This window comes from Octopus bimaculoides, chromosome 10, assembly GCF_046866305.1.
Source record: "Octopus bimaculoides isolate indiv1 chromosome 10, ASM4686630v1, whole genome shotgun sequence".
NCBI lineage: Eukaryota > Metazoa > Mollusca > Cephalopoda > Octopoda > Octopodidae > Octopus > Octopus bimaculoides.
Window position 1 is genome coordinate 17,092,837 of NC_142937.1, and position 18,999 is coordinate 17,111,835.

General features: G+C 35.4%; 1 protein-coding gene across 1 annotated transcript in view; it reads right to left on the minus strand.

Moving 5' to 3' along the window:
• Positions 1-18,999, minus strand: part of LOC106879883 (integrin alpha-8) — a 268,832-nt gene that overhangs the window by 20,184 nt on the left and 229,649 nt on the right. The window contains exons 11-20 of the mRNA XM_089358425.1: positions 17,752-17,804; positions 15,677-15,773; positions 14,143-14,251; positions 13,171-13,268; positions 10,196-10,286; positions 8,797-8,842; positions 4,840-4,944; positions 3,292-3,347; positions 1,539-1,687; positions 305-436 (exon numbers count right to left, since the gene is read on the minus strand). Of these exons, the coding sequence (XP_089214551.1) occupies positions 305-436; positions 1,539-1,687; positions 3,292-3,347; positions 4,840-4,944; positions 8,797-8,842; positions 10,196-10,286; positions 13,171-13,268; positions 14,143-14,251; positions 15,677-15,773; positions 17,752-17,804 (936 nt within the window). The remainder of the gene's footprint in view (positions 1-304; positions 437-1,538; positions 1,688-3,291; positions 3,348-4,839; positions 4,945-8,796; positions 8,843-10,195; positions 10,287-13,170; positions 13,269-14,142; positions 14,252-15,676; positions 15,774-17,751; positions 17,805-18,999) is intronic.

Below are 18,999 nucleotides of genomic sequence, written 5' to 3' on the forward strand. Positions count from 1 at the left end.
TTTAGGGGTGGAGAACACAATTACATCATTGCTATAATTATTATTTCTACATTATGCACAAGTTCTGAAATTTTGTGGAGAGGAGCTAAGCAATTACACTGGACCCCACCCTGACCTCAATTGGTACTTGTTTTAGCAACCCCAAAAGGCTGAAAGGTGAAGTTGACCATGGTAGAATCATCTTTGGCATAATGATGATGATAATAATAATAATAATAATAATAATAATAATAATAATAGTAGTAGTAGTAGTAGTAAAACTAGTGTGAAAAAAAATGTTAAGATTTATGGAAGCTGGCCTTACTGTTGAGATTTTAGTCTCTGATGTGTATTTATTCAAGATTGGGGTAAGTTCTCGCTTTTTCCGTCTTTGACTCTCAACAATCTTATATTCCAAGCTCACACCAACTGGAGTCAATTTGTCTCGTATATTTTCCTTAAAAGACAAACAAAAATAAAGAAACCTGTTATATATATATATATATATATATATATATATATATATATATATATTTATATATGTATATATATATATATGAATGTGTGCATTCACACATACATATTGATAAACATTTTATAAATACAAGTAAATACTTCACTGCAAAATTTTACTAAAGTGCTCAATGAATTTCTCTATATTATTACAAATCATAATGAATTCAAAGCTATTTACTCAAGAAATCAAATTAAGGTACATAAGCACACAGATATATATATATATATATATATAGTGAAGTGTATTGCCACTTAAGTGTGGCTGACCCCTAGGAGTGGATGTTACTGTTGCTTTAGCCCCAGGAGGACATCTCCTCCAGCTGGCTTATCGACACACTACTGTGTCCTGTTTGTTTTGCCAAGGGAAGTTATCCCTCTCATCGTGATCTGTAGCACGAACGGACCCGGGTTTCAGGGTTATTTCCCTTCGTCAGCGTCCGATAGCTACCGACCTTCGATGAGAGATATAAATTCTTGGCAACCTTATGTATATTTTTCCAGTGAAATTCTTCACTGATATCGAAAAAGTGAAAACAAGCAATGTTAATTCTCTAAATGAAGTATTAACAGTAACTGCACGATAAAGTGAAGTGTATTGCCACTTAAGTGTGGCTGACCCTTAGGGGTGGATGTTACTGTTGCTTTAGGTTATGTTTAAAATCAAAATTTAGATAGAAGACTTTAATTTGTCGTATCTAAACCTTGTTTTGGGTATGTTACTGGTGTGCCTTGGGAGCATGTTCACCACATATGGCTACCAAGCATCATCCACGGTACTGCACTTTAGTCACAGGATCTACATAAGGAATTCCTCAGTGCATGTTTAGTATATATTAAATAATTGATGGGGAAGACAAAGTACTGTAAGTTTTATTTAGGCACAGGAGTGGCTGTGTGGTAAGTAGCTTGCTCACCAACCATATGGTTCCGGGTTGTATGTTGTCCATAATTAAAAAAAAAATTCATAGTCAGTGTAAGTAATAGAGTGACCATACTGAATATACTGTGAACCCAGCCATGCAGATCTTAAGTAAATGAAATACCTTGAGATAAGCCTGGTGTCGGACAGATTTGGCTTCACCTTTTACTAAAGTGAATGTTTGAGTCTTTGAGATCTCATTGCCAGCTTCCATGTAAAAAACTCTGTGAGTTTTGTTATTCAAGGCATCTAAGGTCCATTTTACTTCCAAACCTTTGAAAAAAAAATCAAACAAGTAAGGAAAATGTAAATATATATAAATATACATAAATATAAATAAAAATGCAGTTGTTGTTCTTCTCTTTTTTGTTTGTTTATTAGTATTTTACATAATTTTTCTCATCGTTACAGGAATTAAATGTATGGTGAAGGGTATTTTTTTTTAAAGTAATTATTTTTCCAGCTGTCTGCTCTTTTAACTTTTGGCTTGTCATATTCATTCGCTTCTTTCATTTTTTCCCATTTATTTTAATTTTATCCAATCTTATTTGAATTAACTCAAAAAATATTTTTATTGTAGTGTTTTATAGTTGATTTTTTTTATTGTAGCTCTATTCGTCTGCTACAACTGTTGCTTATTGGTTTTTGAAATTTGAAGAAATTTTTATCTTTTTTTCAGGTATAAACCAATGAAAAGCCAATTGGAAAAAAAATGAATGAATTTATCTAACAACCCAGTACAAACTACGTTTCTTCATCTTGATCCCTCAACTATCAATGGAGTCATAGGGGGTGGTGTCATGAAACACTGTACATCAGTCCCCATCTAATGCAGTTGTGTGTTAAAGATTTTGCTAGCCTTTGTTAGATGGGTCTTATTGTATCCTGATATGGTCATCAACAGCAAGACTAAAGACTTCTTTTTCTTCTGTATGAATGTCTTTCTCTTCATAGTTACTGCTCTCCTTGACTGGCTGCCTGCATATTGGCTTGCAGAGGTCATATCTTGCATTTATTCCTTTCAATTTTGGTATGGACTTGTCTACCTTAGGATACTGGATACTTCCAGAAATAACCGACAAGTGTATTGTTAGTTCACAATACTGAGTATGAAATTATCTCATGAGCTATATATACAATAGACTATAATTTCTATCCAGGAAGAGAAACAACATGGCACAAATAGTCATCATGATGAAAACTACTATAATTTCTCAGACACCAGGGAAAACAGGTACCAAATTCCACTGGGGGAAATGGTGAAAGATCTTGCCTACCATTTTTTATGGCATACAGGTTGATGTAGTACATAATGTAAACATTTAATGTGAACACTCAAACATTGTCACAATCTTTATAAGTCCTGCTGTGTTTCACATGGAATTTTTGATCCTCCAAATTCATCTTGGAGAATAATAGGCTGATCTGTTGCCTTTTTGTATGCTGGAAAATACAGTACATTAGATTTAATGAACAGAAACTCTTGGTTCTGTAATTCAAATTGACACTGGCCCAAAACACTTCAGCATTGAACACAACTACAATTACAGCCATTTGTTAATGAATTATAGGAAATCAATGAGTAATAATTAAAACACATCATAATTATGTTATTTACTACATGCATTAAGCATTTAGATCAGTGGTTCTCAATTGAGGTCCATATCACCCTTAGGGTTCCATATAAAAGTTCATTGTTAAAGTTTCAGAGCAAAGGATTTTTATATTTGTATCAAACACAAAGTATTTCAACAATTTTTTTTATCCAATTCCTAATAATATTTAATTATAAAAATATAACAGGATTTTTTTTTTAACATTGGGGGTCCAGTAGAGTAAAATAGGAATCAAAATTTAGAACAAAAATTAAAACTTACGCAGCTTAGGTGGTAAATTTATTCCATCATAACGCAATTCTGTATGTATTTGCATACTAGAAATGAAAGAGGAAAGAATTATATTTAAAATTGTTAAAGACTGGAGAATAAAAAAACTCTTTGCATAAAATGTATATTCCATGCAAGGTTTCTATAAAATATCTTTATGTCATTTGCAAACAACTTGCAGATACAAGTGCTAACAGTTGAAAGCATCACATACTGGACACTAGCAGACTTTTGGGGTCATCAGGCTAGAATGTGCACCATTTTGAGACCTTCCTCTTGGTGGAATTATTGCATACTGGACCTTTCACTGAGACGAGGCCCTACTTGATAGATCAGCTGGTTACTAAGCTTCACTCAGTAAAATTCTTGCCATTGCTCATAATCTCACTTTAACCAAATCCAGTAGCTTGCTTCCTCCACTGTAGCTTGGACATTACTCATGGTGGTCTTTATGTTGAGTTAGGCTTTGTGACAGCAACCATTGCCTCATATCACTTCCAAGGAATCCTCTGCATTCAACTTCAATTGGATAATGTTCCACTTTTCAATAAAACCTTTGCTATTGTTTGTGAATGAAACAATCCCTTGGTAGCTCATACCATACTATCACGAATTGGTTTAGGTCCCTATATAGTCATGAAGTAACTCAAACATCTGCTTCACTCTCTGACCTTTGACCCCGCAAATCACCAAGGATGCATCCTGTTCCAGTACTTGGCTGCTAATCATTTTCATGTGAGTGGAGTGAAGCAACATGAAATGAAGTGCCATGCTCAAGGACACAATACACTGCCAAGTCCAAGAATTGAATCTTAGACACATTAATCACTAAGCCACACATACACATACACACACACACACACACCTTCATACAATTTCATATACCCATGTCTATATACATTATATCGTACACACACAAGATTTGATTCTTATCTGTCACAAAATGCTTGAAGCCTTGAAGTGTCATCTCAAAGACCACTGATCGTCATCATCATCATCATTTAATGTCTGTTGTCCATGCTGGCATGGGTTGGATGGTTTGACCAGGGTAGGTAAAGCTGGAAGGTTGCACCAGACTCAGTCTGATTTGGCATGGTTTTCTATGGTTGGATGCCCTTCCTAATGCCAACCACTCTGCGAGTGTAATGGGTGCTTTTATGTGCCACCGGCACAGGTGCCATTTGTGTGACACCGGTATCTGCCATGACTGTGATCTTGATCAGCTTGATGGGTCTTCTTCTCAGGCACGACATAATGCCAAAGGTCTCAGTCATTGCTTCCCAGAGGCCCAACACTAGAAAGGAACTCACCCACTTTTCCTCCGTGAAGCCCAATGCTCGAAAGGAACTTAGCCACTTTGCCTCTGTGTGGCCCAATGCTTGAAAGGATTATAATAAAGATTATTGGGATAATGTAAATTAATAGAGAAAACTATTATCCATCAAAAATGTAGCAGTCATCACTCACACATACACTCACTCTGTCCTTCCATCTACAAAAGGACTTTAATTATAATGTATAAAAGAATTGGCTACATACCAGGTCCTGGGGTTTCTATTCAATAATCGACAGGTTTTCTGTTCCAGATTTATCAATTGAGGATCTAGGTTTAATTCAGTTTGAACAGAAACTACAGGACGTGCTCTTAAAAAAAAAAAAAAAAAGAGTAACATTAGTATTGGTCTGAAAGTTTGGCTCAAGGCCAGCAATTTTGCGGGAGGGGATAAATTGATTACAATGATTCCAGTGCTCAGCTGTTGATAGGCAAAATCGACTCTAGCAGAATTTGAACTCAGAACTTAAAGACAGTACTATAATCAACCTAACTCCCTCCCCGGAACTGCTGGAGTTGATGTACTTGACTTAATCCTCCTGCCAAAATTTTGGGCCTTATGCCTATAGTAGAAAGGATTATTATTATTGTATTCACCAAGTTCAAAAGGATGACTGTGTCTTTCATCCTTTTGGGGGGTCAATAAAATAAGGTATCAGTTGAGCACTTGCCCCCCTCCCTCAAAATTTATAACTCTGAGCTAAAATTTGAAACCATTCTTACTTCCCACATTGTAAAGTGGTGAACTGGTAGACTCATTAGTGTATCAGACAAAATGCATTGTGGCCCCTTAACTAACGAAGTACAGGCGTTGATGTAAATGACTAATCACACACTTCCTAAAAATTGCAGGTTTTGTGCCAATATTTGAAAGAATAGTTAATCTCCACATTGTTCTATCCTGCATTATTCCCTAATGTTTTTATGAACCCTAAGTAGAAGAAAAAGAGAAAACAATACTGCTACAAGTACTATTGTTATCATCCTCATCACTATGGCTACTACTATTGTTATCATCATCATCATCATCACTACAATTACTATTATTGTTGTGGTTGTTATTTTGATGGAAGGGGATCCAGAGATTAATTTCATTGAGAAATTCTGAACCTTTTGGGTTTATAGCCTTTCAAAAAATCTTCCTTAAGTAGATGAGGAAATAAAACCTAAAAGGTCGCATTAATTTGTTAGGGTATTGTAAACGAGTGGGAGGGGCAGCTGAGATGATGGGGGGTGCTTTCAATTGGTTTTATATTTGTTACATCCATCTATCTAGTTGTTTTATTTTGTGTTGTATTCTGTGTAGTAGAGAGAATCATGGAAAGAGTAGAGAGAGAGAGGAGGGAGGGAGAGATAAAAACAGAGACATATGTAGAGGCAACGAATTCCCAAGGGAAACAGTTAAATATAAGCAGAACATAGGAAGGCAATGTGGAGGGGTAGGGTTGAGAAGCAAAACAGTTATACATGGTAGTGGTGAAATAGATTGATGGAAACAATTCTGTTTATTCCAGAAGGGTTTAGGATGAAGCTTGAGAGAATTGTAAATAAAACAGGCTATTATGATAATCACCCTCCACCTCTCCACACACACACATAGAGATAGATGTGAAGATACACACAGTTACATGAACATTAAGCAAAATCCCTCTATTGAAAGAAGGATGAATGTTGTCAGCTGTAGATGTGTTTACAATAAATTCACTAAAATTTGTGAGAATTGAGGACAATCTATGTTGGTAAGATTAGAATTGAAGCAAGCAAAAAAATAAAATTAATTTTTCATGAGATGGTGAAATAAGTTTTGTACAAAGGTTTTCACCAATCAGACATTAAATTGTTTTGTTGTTGTTTAACCCTAGGTCAACCTTGATTGAGTAGAACTAGAATCAAATGCATTCAGATCATGAATATATTTTTCTTCTGGCAATCTGATACAGATTTTATGTTATTCATTGAGTTGTTTCCTTTCTCAGATGGTTCGTTGTTGTTTCGGTGAGATGTGAAGATGCAGGGTTTGACTGAGGCAGATTTGGTTATAAAGCTTACAGGACATGCTCAAAAGAGATGTCACTGATATTAAGATGGTTGGTGATTTTGAGAGAGACTTGTTTCTTAAGATAGTAGGGGTGGGATTCAGAAAGATTTGGTTCTATGATAGTAAGGTGTAAGTAATTCAATGAGTTTTGTCTCTATTTCTGTTATGTCAAATGACTGCATAAAGGCTTCTTCGTTTGTTCACTTTAGTTCTGTTCTATATTTGATGGCTAATTAGTTGGAAGACAAACAACAAACCAAAATGTTAAGGGTTCATATTCTTTCACAACAACTGTATTTTGTCTGTAGTCAACATTGCCTTGTGTGTCTGATGCTCAACACAGGCAGCAAATATGGAAAATCTATGGAATTTAAGGAGAAATGAGTTGAATAGAGCTAGTGGGATTAATCTTACACGCAAGAAAGTCAAAGTAAAAATGGTTTGGACATTAATGACATCAGATGATATATGGAGGAAAGATGATGAGACAGTTAGCATTGGTATGAACATATGATGCAAATGGATGATGCTGGTTGGGTGGTAGAAAAGAAAAGGGTTTTGTGTTGACTGGAGAAGGTAGAAGGTACAAAAAAGATTGAGGAAGACATAGTAAAAAGTGATGAGGTCAGATATGAGAAATTGGGACCTCACAGATGAGATGGGAATTAGAGAAGTGATGACATGAGAAACTACAGATGGCTCTTATCCATATACATATGAAGAATAATTTAAAATGGACTTTAAAATGATGATGGTGGTGGTGGTGGTGGTAGTGGCTGTAATGGCAGTGATGAGGGTGATGAAGAGGATATTGATGGTGGTGGTGGTGGTGGAGGTTGCACAGGTAGTTGGCGGTGGTGGTGGAGACATTGATGACTACAATAATCATGATGATGATGATATCTCAAAGTGTTTAGTTACCCTAGTTTGTAAGAGAACTTCGGATAAAAGCAACAAAAAAAAAAATGGATGAAAAATAAATAAATAAAATCTTGTATATTGCACTTGATTCCCAACATCGTTCTTTCACTTATTTGACCTTTTCAGCAACAAATCAACTAAATTTAACAAAAAGAACTAACAACAAACAACAAGACAAATAGGGACACATCAGAAGAACATACATAATATTTGATGGTGGTACAGAAGACACAGACACATGGACAATGTAAAAAACTGCCTGCTCAATTTTGGCTGGGAATATACAAGAAAAAAACTGTTTTGTCTATTTAAGTATTCAATATTTACTGAAATGTGAAGCTACAGTATAGCAAACATAAAACAAAAATGGTTGTTAATTCATTAAAAAAAAGTAATAACAAAAATGTTATATTTTGGATAGGTCACTTTGCCAATAAAAGTACATGCACTGGTTATATTTATTATTATTATTATTAGTCAATTAATTCTTTCTAATTTTAGCACAAGGCCAGCAATTCTGAGAGGAGGAGAAGTCAATTACATTGACCCTAGGGTTCAACTGGTACTTTATTTTATCAACCCCAAAAGGATTAAAGGCAAAGTTGACTATAGCAGCATTTGAACTCAAACATAAAGAGTTGGAAAAATGCCTCTAAGCATTTTGTCCAATGCAGTAATGATTCTTCTAGCTTGCTGCTATTAGTCAGCTAATTAAGTAATTTACTAATTGATTACATAACTGATTGTCTGATCTGCCAATCACTCGGCTGATTTATTTGAATATTTTCATTATTGTTCATGACATTATCAATGATGGTCCTTCATTCTTCCAGTTCCATCGTGTGCTGCACAGAAACTTAACAGTAAAGCAAATCACAAAAATACTTGGTGCAGCAAACCAAGAAATTTTAATTAACTAATTTATTTTGATAGGAGACTGGCAATTTTGAGGGGAGGGGACTAATAGATTACGTTTTACCTCAGTACTTGTTTCTTTATTTCATTGACCCCCCAAACAGAAAAAGCCAAAGTTGACCATGGCTTGATTTGAGCTCAGAATGTAATAAACCAGAAGAAATGCCACTAAGCAATTTGTTTGACGCACTTATGATTTTGCCAGCTTGCCTCCTTTGTTTCAAATTTTTGCACAAGGCTAGCAATTTTAGAAAAATAAGTAAGTAAAAGCTCAAAAAGTTTGACTGACCTGAAAAAGGCTGTTTTATCCGCTGCATAAGAGCCAACTAAAAGATCTGCAGAAAACAAGGAGAGTAAAGATAGAGAAATATTAAGAATTGTTGTTTATGTTAAACAAACTGTAAATACAGAAAACATAGGAATGAGAAGCATGTGTGAGTGGAGTGGGTATCATTTGGGTCATAACTATTAGTGAATAAACCGCTCTGTTAGAGATACTGAGCCAGATTTAATAGTTAAAGACAGTAGTTTATGTAGACATCATCAAGTAATCTTGTTAACCTTGTAATGAATTTATGCTGACGATGCTTCTCTGCTTCAGGACTTCAGAAATATGACCTTCATTGGCTTTGTACCAAGATGAAGGTCCATTAGAAATAGCAGCCCCATCGATAGAGGACCAGTACAAGCGAGGTAAGATGCGGATGGTACTGATGTTACACGACTATGCCAAATGTTTATCCCTTCAAGAGATAAGGAATGGAAGAAAGTGGATAGACTCTAAGACAACAGAGAAGTTTGTGGTGTCCCTAGAATATTTGGTCAGACACAGACCAGTAGGGAAAGACTTGAAAGCAATGAGTTTAAACCATGTTATGCCATGAATGAGAAGGAGAAAAGGATTGCAGTAACCAACCAGGTAGAGAAAGAGGAGGTGAAAAGCCACTTTATGGAATTGGTACTCTGTTATGAACAGGGAGTGTCAGCTTCACCATCTTTATGACCTTCCCAATGTTCTTCAGTTTTAGAGTCTGACGAGACATTCACGGGGCTTAAACCCCTTATGGATGTGAAACCACTGGTCACCCTATCACTGGACATAGTCTTAACTACCTATAAATATGTTACTGCTCTATACTTTAGGGCGAGCTTCTTTCTCAGATATTGATATGTCCCATTATGACGATGTATTTCGTTGTCTCTGCAGAACTGGTCCAAACAACGTACCTTTGCCGATTGACATTACTGACTGTGTCAGTCCACTGTTTATTAGTAGTGGACCAGCCCACTTCCCACCTGGGGGTGTCCACCAGAACAGATATATGATACACTGACAATCCCACCCATGCTAGCATGGAAGGCAGACATTGAACGATGAAGATGACAATGATACATACAGGGTGCAGTGAATAAAGTGTTGTCTAAATTACACAAAAATGAAAATAACACTGACATCTCATTTTAAAAGATATATTTACCAAAATTACATAAAAATATCTTGAAATACTAAAGAGTAAATTTATTCAACAAAATCGCCATTGGTTTCAACCACAGCCTCCAGACGACTCCGGAATCTCCTGCAACACTTGGTCTCAGTAGTACATACGTTGCTGTAGGCTCTGTCTTAGCTCTACCACCACCTCAAGATAAATGACTGATTTGATTGATTGACTGATTGATCAACATACCTGTATAACCATTTCCATCTAAATCCATGCCACCTGATAAAGAATATCCAAATGTTCTTAGGCCGTTTTTCAAGTCGCTGGCATCAATCACCTGAAAATGAATAATAAAACTTTTAATTAAAAGAAAAAAAACTGGTGAACGCAACACACACACTCACAGAGGCATACAGAGTAAAAGGAATAAAATTATTGAAGATATTGAAGTATATAGCTCCCCCACCCCCACCATGTCCTGTATATAAATTCCATCAGGGTTTGACTTCATCTGTTAACTCTCCAGGGTTTGATGGAATGAGTACAAGTAATACACTAAGGCATATTTCAAATGGCTAACTGAAAAGTCAGTCTAGTGTGTGTGCGTATATGTATATATACATACACACATATTTATGTATGTATGTATATATGTAGGCATAGGCATGGTTATATGGTAAGAAGCTTGCTTCCCAATCATATGGTTCTAGGTTCAGTCCCACAGCAGGGCGCCTTGGGCAAGTGTTTTCTCTTAAATCCTTGAGCTGACCAAAGCCTTGTGAATGGATTTGGTAAATGGAAACTGAAAGAAGCCTGACATATATGTACACACACACACACACACATATATATATATATATATATATATGTGTGTGTGTGTGTGTGTGTGTGTGTGTGTGTGTGTGTGTGTTTGTGTGTATGTATATCTATTCTCTGTGTCTTTCTGGCTTTGTCCCCACCACTGCTTGACAACTGGTGTTGGTGTGTTTACGTCCCTATAACCTAGAGGTTCAGCAGGGAGACCGATAGAATAAGTACCAAGCTTTAAATAAAAAAAGTTCTGGGGTCGATTTGTTCCACTAAAACCTTTCAAGGTCGTGTCCCAGCATGGCCAGTGTCAAATGACTGAAACAAGTAAAAGATAAAAGATATATGTATATATACCTTTATTCTTTTACTTGTTTCAATAGTATGACTGAGGCCATGCAGGAGCATCGCCGTTTAGTCAAAGAAATCGACCCCTGAACTTATTCTTTGTAAGCCTGGTACTTATTCTATCAGTCTCTTCTGCACCAAACCGCTAAGTTACGGGGACATAAACACACCAACATCGGTTGTCAAATGATGGTAGGGGGACAACACAGACACAGAGACACACACATACATATATACACATACACACACATATATATATATGACAGGATTCTTTCAGTTTTCATCTACCAAATCCATATATGTATGTATATATATATAACATCATTATCACCTTTGCTAACATTTGTTTTCTATCATCAACCTCATCATTTTCTTTTAATGTTTGTCTTTGTGCTGTGTGAGGAGCAACATGCCAAAAATTAGACCCAATTTTTCCTTGGCATATCGGAGAAGGTGGCTTACGAAGGTTGAGGTAGGGTTTGCACTCCAACTTCATAAAACCCTCACCAGCAATGACGACCCATAGAGACCCATGGGTTGGAGGGTTATCACCTGAGTGGGGCAAAGATGTCAACAGCCAGAAGTAGGGAATCACTAGCACATGCCACATAATACTACAACTTCTATTCCCATGCTGGCATGGGTTGGATGGTTTGAGAGGATATCATGGGTCCAAGGACTGCATTGTGCTCATATATGTATGTACGCGTGCACACATGTACTGTCAATGTTAATTAAATTAGCAAGAAATGGCTATTATGTAATTAAAATAATAATAATTCTTTCAAATTTTGGTACAGGACCAGCAATTTTAGTGGAAGAGGGCTTGCTAATTTCATCAACTAATTTAATGTTGCCCTAATAACAATCTTTTCTTCTATAGGGACAGGGCCTGGAATTTTGGTGGAGAGGGCTAGTTGTTTATATTGACCCTAATACTCAGCTGGTACTTATTTTATCAAATCTGAAAGGATGAAAGGCAAAGTTGACCTTAGCAGAGTTTGAACTCAGAATGCAGTGAGTCAGAAGAATTAACACTATAAACTACTATTTAATACTATTTTGTCTGGTGAATAACAATTTTGCCAACTCACCAACTTAATAATAATAATAATAATAATAATAAATAATAAACAAAGAAAGAAAGAAAAAATAAGGGAGCTGAAATTACAGTTGGAATCTAATCAAAATGCCAAGATTTTCTTTGTGATAGTAAGAAATTTACGATTGCCTTTCCAACAGAATGATCTCTGTGAAGTGAGAGAACTTTGGATTTTTCTATTCAAAATGCCTAGATTTTGATTTCAGATATCTGAAACAAAATTTATATTTGATTGAGGAGTGAAATGCCATTGATTATTGCACATTTAGCATCCAGAGTAACTTGATATTTTAATGAAATTTAAAGATAAAGAGGAAGGAAATGAAAATAAATGGGAAAACTCCCCAAACTTCTGCTTTACAATTATTGTAGTTTGAATGACTCAGTGAAGAGTTACTTCAGTTACAGGAATAGAAAGATTGAGGAGAATGTAAATAGTAACTGTTTATCTATTTTATAAATTTATACAATTCTGTTTGTTTGTTTTATGCATGATTTTTTTTCTTCCATGATAACATGGGTTAGATGAGTATATATTACTGATACATTATTTTAACCAGCTGTCATTCATGCAACTCATCTTTACTTGTTGTTCAAGCAAAGAATTTTTTGTTCTACATTTGTTTGACAGTATAGAATATAGACATTCATAAAAGATGTGTGAGTACACAAACACACATATTCATATATATATATATGTGAAGTGCACATTAATTTCATGAGCAAGGCACACTCAATGTTGTATCCAAGAGAGTGCCTGTTTTTATATCTACAAACATACATTTGGTTGTTTTGTTTGTAACATGTCACCTGCAAAAGCCTTTCTTAAACCAAGGATTAAGCAAAACCAAATGAGACAATATTCTCAGCATTGTATTATTGGATCCTTTATTTTTGATTGTCTTGAAAATGTCGGTACACAGAAGCTGGAAACATGAGATTGTTGGTCGTTAAAGCTACTTACCTGTGCAGGTTCAGCGATAACACCCTTCACAGATCCATGGTAAATATACACGGCACCTTTGCCATCTTTACCTCCATAGGGAGCAGAAGTGGCAAAATCTGGAAAAGTATAAAAAAAGTTATTAGTTATTCTAATTGTCAGGATCATGATAATAACGATGACAATAATTAGCATTGTTGTCATTGTGGTCTTCACCATCAACATCATCATCACTGTTGTCATTATCACCATACCGATGATAATCGTCAATGTTACCACTGTCATCATCATCATCATTGACATCATCTTCACAACCACCACCACCATCCTCCCCATCATCATCATCACCACCTTCAACATCATCACCATTATTATCAAAATTGTCATTGTTTTGCTGTGATCATCATGGTCATCATCAATATCATCACCATCATCTTCAACATCACTATTGTTATCAATATTGTCATCATTATCATCATCAACGACCCTTGTCCTTATCAGCATCATAGGTATCACTTTGCATCCACTTTTTCCATGCTGGCATAAGATTGCCAGAGACTTCTTGAAGCAGCACTGCACACTAACTGGCTATATTCCAGGAACCAATTCTTATTTACTTCTTCCAACTAAGGCATTTGATTCTATACTTTCACCTATCAAAGCATCAAACAGCCAAACTTTTTTTTATCTATGTAAGACTTAATCCAATTTCATTGCTGCCCAAAGACAACACATAAACATGTCATTTTAAAGTTCATTTTTCCATGGTTGAATGAGTCAGATTTATTGAGGCAAATTCTCTATGACTGGATGCCCCTCCTGTCACCAACCGTCACCAGTTTTCTGGTAAGGTTATATTTCCCCATGGCCTGACATGTTTGCTTTGAAGACTGGAAAGGTATAACACCACCTGTATGACAACGCAAACATACACAAATAAAAATGCATACACACCCTACCACAACATGCACAAACAAAACAGTTGAAACTCACCATTGTAGCCATCAAAGTTGATATCCTTCAATTTGGCAAATGCCCAACCGAATCTACCCTTCATTGTCTTGCCTACAAGGATGTCTTTGTTGTTTTGGTGGAATGTATGCTGCAAGGAGATAAATTAGTAAATATTTAATTAGATATACCCATTAAAATAAGGATTATAAAAATTTTCTGATACCAGAAATTGTATCACAGAATCCTTTGGTTCTATGACACAACTTCCTGTTTTAATCTTTTTGTTATCATATTTCTGTGGAGATGCTCTGTGCTTCTTTCAATTAATTATAAGCATAAAGAATTTAGTAAAATAACTTAGTTATCATTAAGCTAGTGTTTGGAATATAAATTGAGACTAAGGTTTGGTGGAAGATTTTAATTCAGAACTTTTGAAAATAAGACTTTTGTACTACAGAGCCAGAGACAGTTACAGGTGGGTTGGTTTCAAAAGGGTTAAATCAATTTAACCCTTTAGCATTCAGATTTCTCTGTCACATGTAATACTCATTTATTCACATTGATATCAATTGATTAATCATTATCTTGTAGCTTCATGTTATTGATGATGTGATTATTTTTAAAATGACATTGTAGGGGAAGTGTGAGAGAGCCAGATTTGGTCAGTCTGAAAATAAAACAGGTAGATTATTTTGGCTGGCTTAAATGCTAAAGGGTTAAATTAAAACTTAAGGTAGCAAACTGGCAGAATTATTAGTACATGAGACAAAATGCTTAGTGGAATTTTCTCCTGCTCATTACATTTTGAATTCAAATTGCACCGAGGTCAATTTTGCCTTTCATCCCATCTGGGTTCATAAAACAAAGTAACCATCATATATGCTAGAATGAATGGTTTGCTGTTGACGACTCCACAAAATTAGTGGAGGCGCAATGGCCCAGAGGTTAGGGCAGCGGACTTGTGGTCATAGGATCGTGGTCTCGATTCCCAGACCGGGAGTTGTGAGTGTTTATTGAGCGAAAATACCTAAAAGCTTCACAAGGCTCTGGTAGGGGGTGGTCGCGAAAGTAGGCGCAGGAGTGGCTGTGTGGTAAGTAGCTTGCTTACCAACCACATGGTTCTGGGTTCAGTCCCACTGCATGGCACCTTGGGCAAGTGTCTTCTACTATAGCCTCAGGCCGACCAAAGCCTTGTGAGTGGATTTGGTAGACGGAAACTGAAAGAAGCCCGTCGTATATATGTATATATATATATATGTATGTGTGTGTATATGTTTGTGTGTCTGTGTTTGTCCCCCCAACTTTGCTTGACAACCAAGGCTGGTGTGTTTACATCCCCGTAACTTAGCGGTTTGGCAAAAAGAGACCAATAGAATAAGTACTAGGCTTACAAAGAATAAGTCCTGGGGTCAATTTGCTCGACTAAAAGGCGGTGCCCTAGCAGTCAAATGACTGAAACAAGTAAAAGAGTAAAAGAGTATATATATGTATATATATATATATATATATATATATATATATATATATATATATATCATCCATGCCATAGAAGATGGTGGAGAGATGTTATTACCTTTGAAGATTGGTAATAGACGTAGACACAGCCTACTTCAAATGATACATCTTCGTAGATGGAATGCATTGGAGCTCCAACAATGATATCATCTAATCTGAAAGATTAATTAAAAATAAATTAATAAATAAAAGAATGAACAAAAAAAAAATTAAAATAAATTGAAATGGAGTTTTAATATGGCTGTGAGGTTAAAAAGCTTGCTTTACAACCATGTTCAGTCCCACTGAAGGACCTCTTTGGCATGTATCTTCTACTATAAACTCAGGACGATCAACACCTTAAGAGTGGATTTGGTCAGCAGAAACTGTATGAAAGCCCATCATATATATTATATAAATGAAAAAATATATAAACAAATGACATAACATACTGAATGTAAAAACAAACAGGAGACAAAGAGAAAGTCCATAATTCTTCATCAGTTATCGACCAACGGGACACTTCAGTTTCACACCTTTAACGATAAGACTGAATGCTTCCCAAATGGCAGTGCACGCAAAAAAAAGTTTTCTTGCATAGAATTAGGGACAAGAGCAAACAAAACGAAACAAAACAAGCAAAACGACGCAGTGTGATTTAGAACAGGGAACAAGGACAAACAGTTGAACAAAATATGGCCTTGGGGCCAAAAAGAGAAGAATAGTAGGTAATGCTTCGAAAATGTTTTGAACAATGGAGAACTGTTAGACAGAATTTGCAACTGGTCAGCTAAGGGACCAATATAAGAAAGGAAGAAAAAGAGGAATTGGCTGCTGGTCACATGACAGCAGCATATGTGTGTGAGTGTGTGTGTGTTACCTTGCTGCATAACACCTGGTGTTGCTTTGTTTATGTCTCTGTAACATTAGTAGTTTAGCAAAAGAGTCCGATAGAATAAGCACCAGATTTTAAAAGTAAGTCATTGGGGTTGATCTGGTCAACTAAAACCCTTCAAGGTAGTGTTCCAGCATGGCCACAGTCCAGTGATCGGAACAAGTAAAAGATAGAATGAAAGTAATTTTAGGTGAAGTGGAGAGAAGGGTGCTATGTGGTCACTCTACATGCTAGAAAAAGCCACCAAATACCCTCAAATAACACCTAACTGGTTTATGTAAAGAAAAGGCAACATTATAATGATAGTGAATGATATTGTAATCTCATGCTCTTCTAAAATCATGCCATGGTTGTAGCTGGAAAGTTTTTGATCTCGTCAGCTTTGGGATCTAGAATCAGTGAAGTTTTGGTGAATTTGAAATTTGAAGACTTTAATATCATCTTAGTAATGAGAAAATCAGTTGTTTTACTACATTTTTCTAAATGTTTAATGCAGTCACTCATGTATAAGTTGCATACAAATTTTTTTCCCCTTGTATTTTTAGCTATGTTCTGTGTATAAGTTGCACCCCAGTTTTTTCACTTAAAATCAACTATAGAATAATACAACTTAACCATGAGTAAATACAGCAATTATTTTCAAAATGAAATGAAATAAAAAGACAGTGCATTTCATTGGAAACATTGTAAAGAAAGGGTTAAGATGAAGCTCCACATACATGCCGACTAATTATTATTTTTACAAGTTCTTTTAAAAATTATGGGTGGAGTAGCAGACTAGGAAGTAGAAAGGGAAATAAACTCCTGAGTAATAGGCACAGGCGTGGCTGTGTGGTAAGAATCTTGCTCCCTAACCACATGGTTCCGGGTTCATCCCCACTGTGTGGAAGCTTGAGCAAGTGTCTTCTACTATAGCCTCAGGCTGACCAAAGCCTTGTGAGTAGATTTGGTAGATGGAAACTGGAAGAACCCCATCGTATATGTATGTATATATATATGTATGTATATATGTATGTATATATTTTGTGTGTGTGTGTGTGGTTGTGTTTGTTCCCCTGCCATTGCTTGACAACCGATGGTGGTGTGTTTATGTCCCTGTAGCTTAGCAGTTTGGCAAAAGAGACCAATAGAATATGTACTAGGCTTACAAAAAATAAGTCCTGGGGTCGATTTCTTCGACTAATAGCCTTTAAGGCGGTGCTCCAGTATGGCCACAGTCAAGTAAAAGAATAAAAAAAAAGCATAAAATAAGTTCTTACTTATCCCCATTTAGATCTGCAGCTTCAATAGCGGTGCCAAAATATTCTCCGAACTACAAAAAAAAAAGAAAAGAAAAAAAAAAAAAGAAATCAAAAAAAGAAAAAAATTAATATATTCAGGTTTTTTTTGTCAATATAAAACAATATGATAGTGAAAAAAAAAAAAAAAAATGATGAATACATTTCCCAAATGATAATGATAATATTTTACAAAATTAGAAGGAAATGAAATTTTAAAATTATTATGAAATAACTTATCCAAAAGTTTAATGAATAATTTTAAAATGATAATTTTTTGCTAAACAATATTATCAAGAGTTTAATGAACACATATTCATTATAAAGGAGTTGCTTTTCCTCAAGCTGAAACTTTGAAAGCTTTGTCAGTAATTACCTCGCAAAAATTTATATATATTGTAAGTGAGGTTCTGTGAGGAGATAGATTCCTTTTTAAAGGGATGTCAAAATCCAAGCGCCCTCTGGTTTTAACTCATATATCGATATATTGATCATAGGATTATATAACTGACAAAGTGTTAATAAATTGATTATGCTCTGTTCAAACACCCCATTTTCTTTATGCTATATATATATATATATATAGTTGACTGAACACTATTCAATTTATTTTCTCCGTGTTTTTCTCCTTGTCTCCGTATTCTTTCTGTTGAAGAGCGTAGCTCGAAACGTCAAAGACTTTCCGTATTCCCGAGCGTCATACTAATATATACTTTTGTTATTTACACCACCTGTCCTCGTCTGTTGTTATTTTTTGTATATTCTCCCATATATATATATATAGTGGGATAAGAAATAGAAAACTCTTGGTACAGTATTATATATTTGAAAAAATGTGAATAGAAATGACTTGCTTGATAATTTTTCCACTTTAATAATTGAATGTTCATAAGTTATTAGGTGTTGCCATTTCATCATTATCATTTAATGTCTAATTATTTCCTCATGGCTGGGGATGTTTTCATGGAAGATTAAAAACAAAGGAAACATCTTGAATACCAGTGACACTCATTTACAAATATTGTATGATGCCAAAACAAGGAAATAAATACAAACACACAAAACTTATATAAACATGTGTGTGTGTGTATACACACACACACAGACACACATTCACACACACATATGTAAATACACATACACACATGTGTATGTGTATATATATGTATATATATACACACTTATACATACACACATGTACACACACACACACGGTCCTTTTTAAAATAG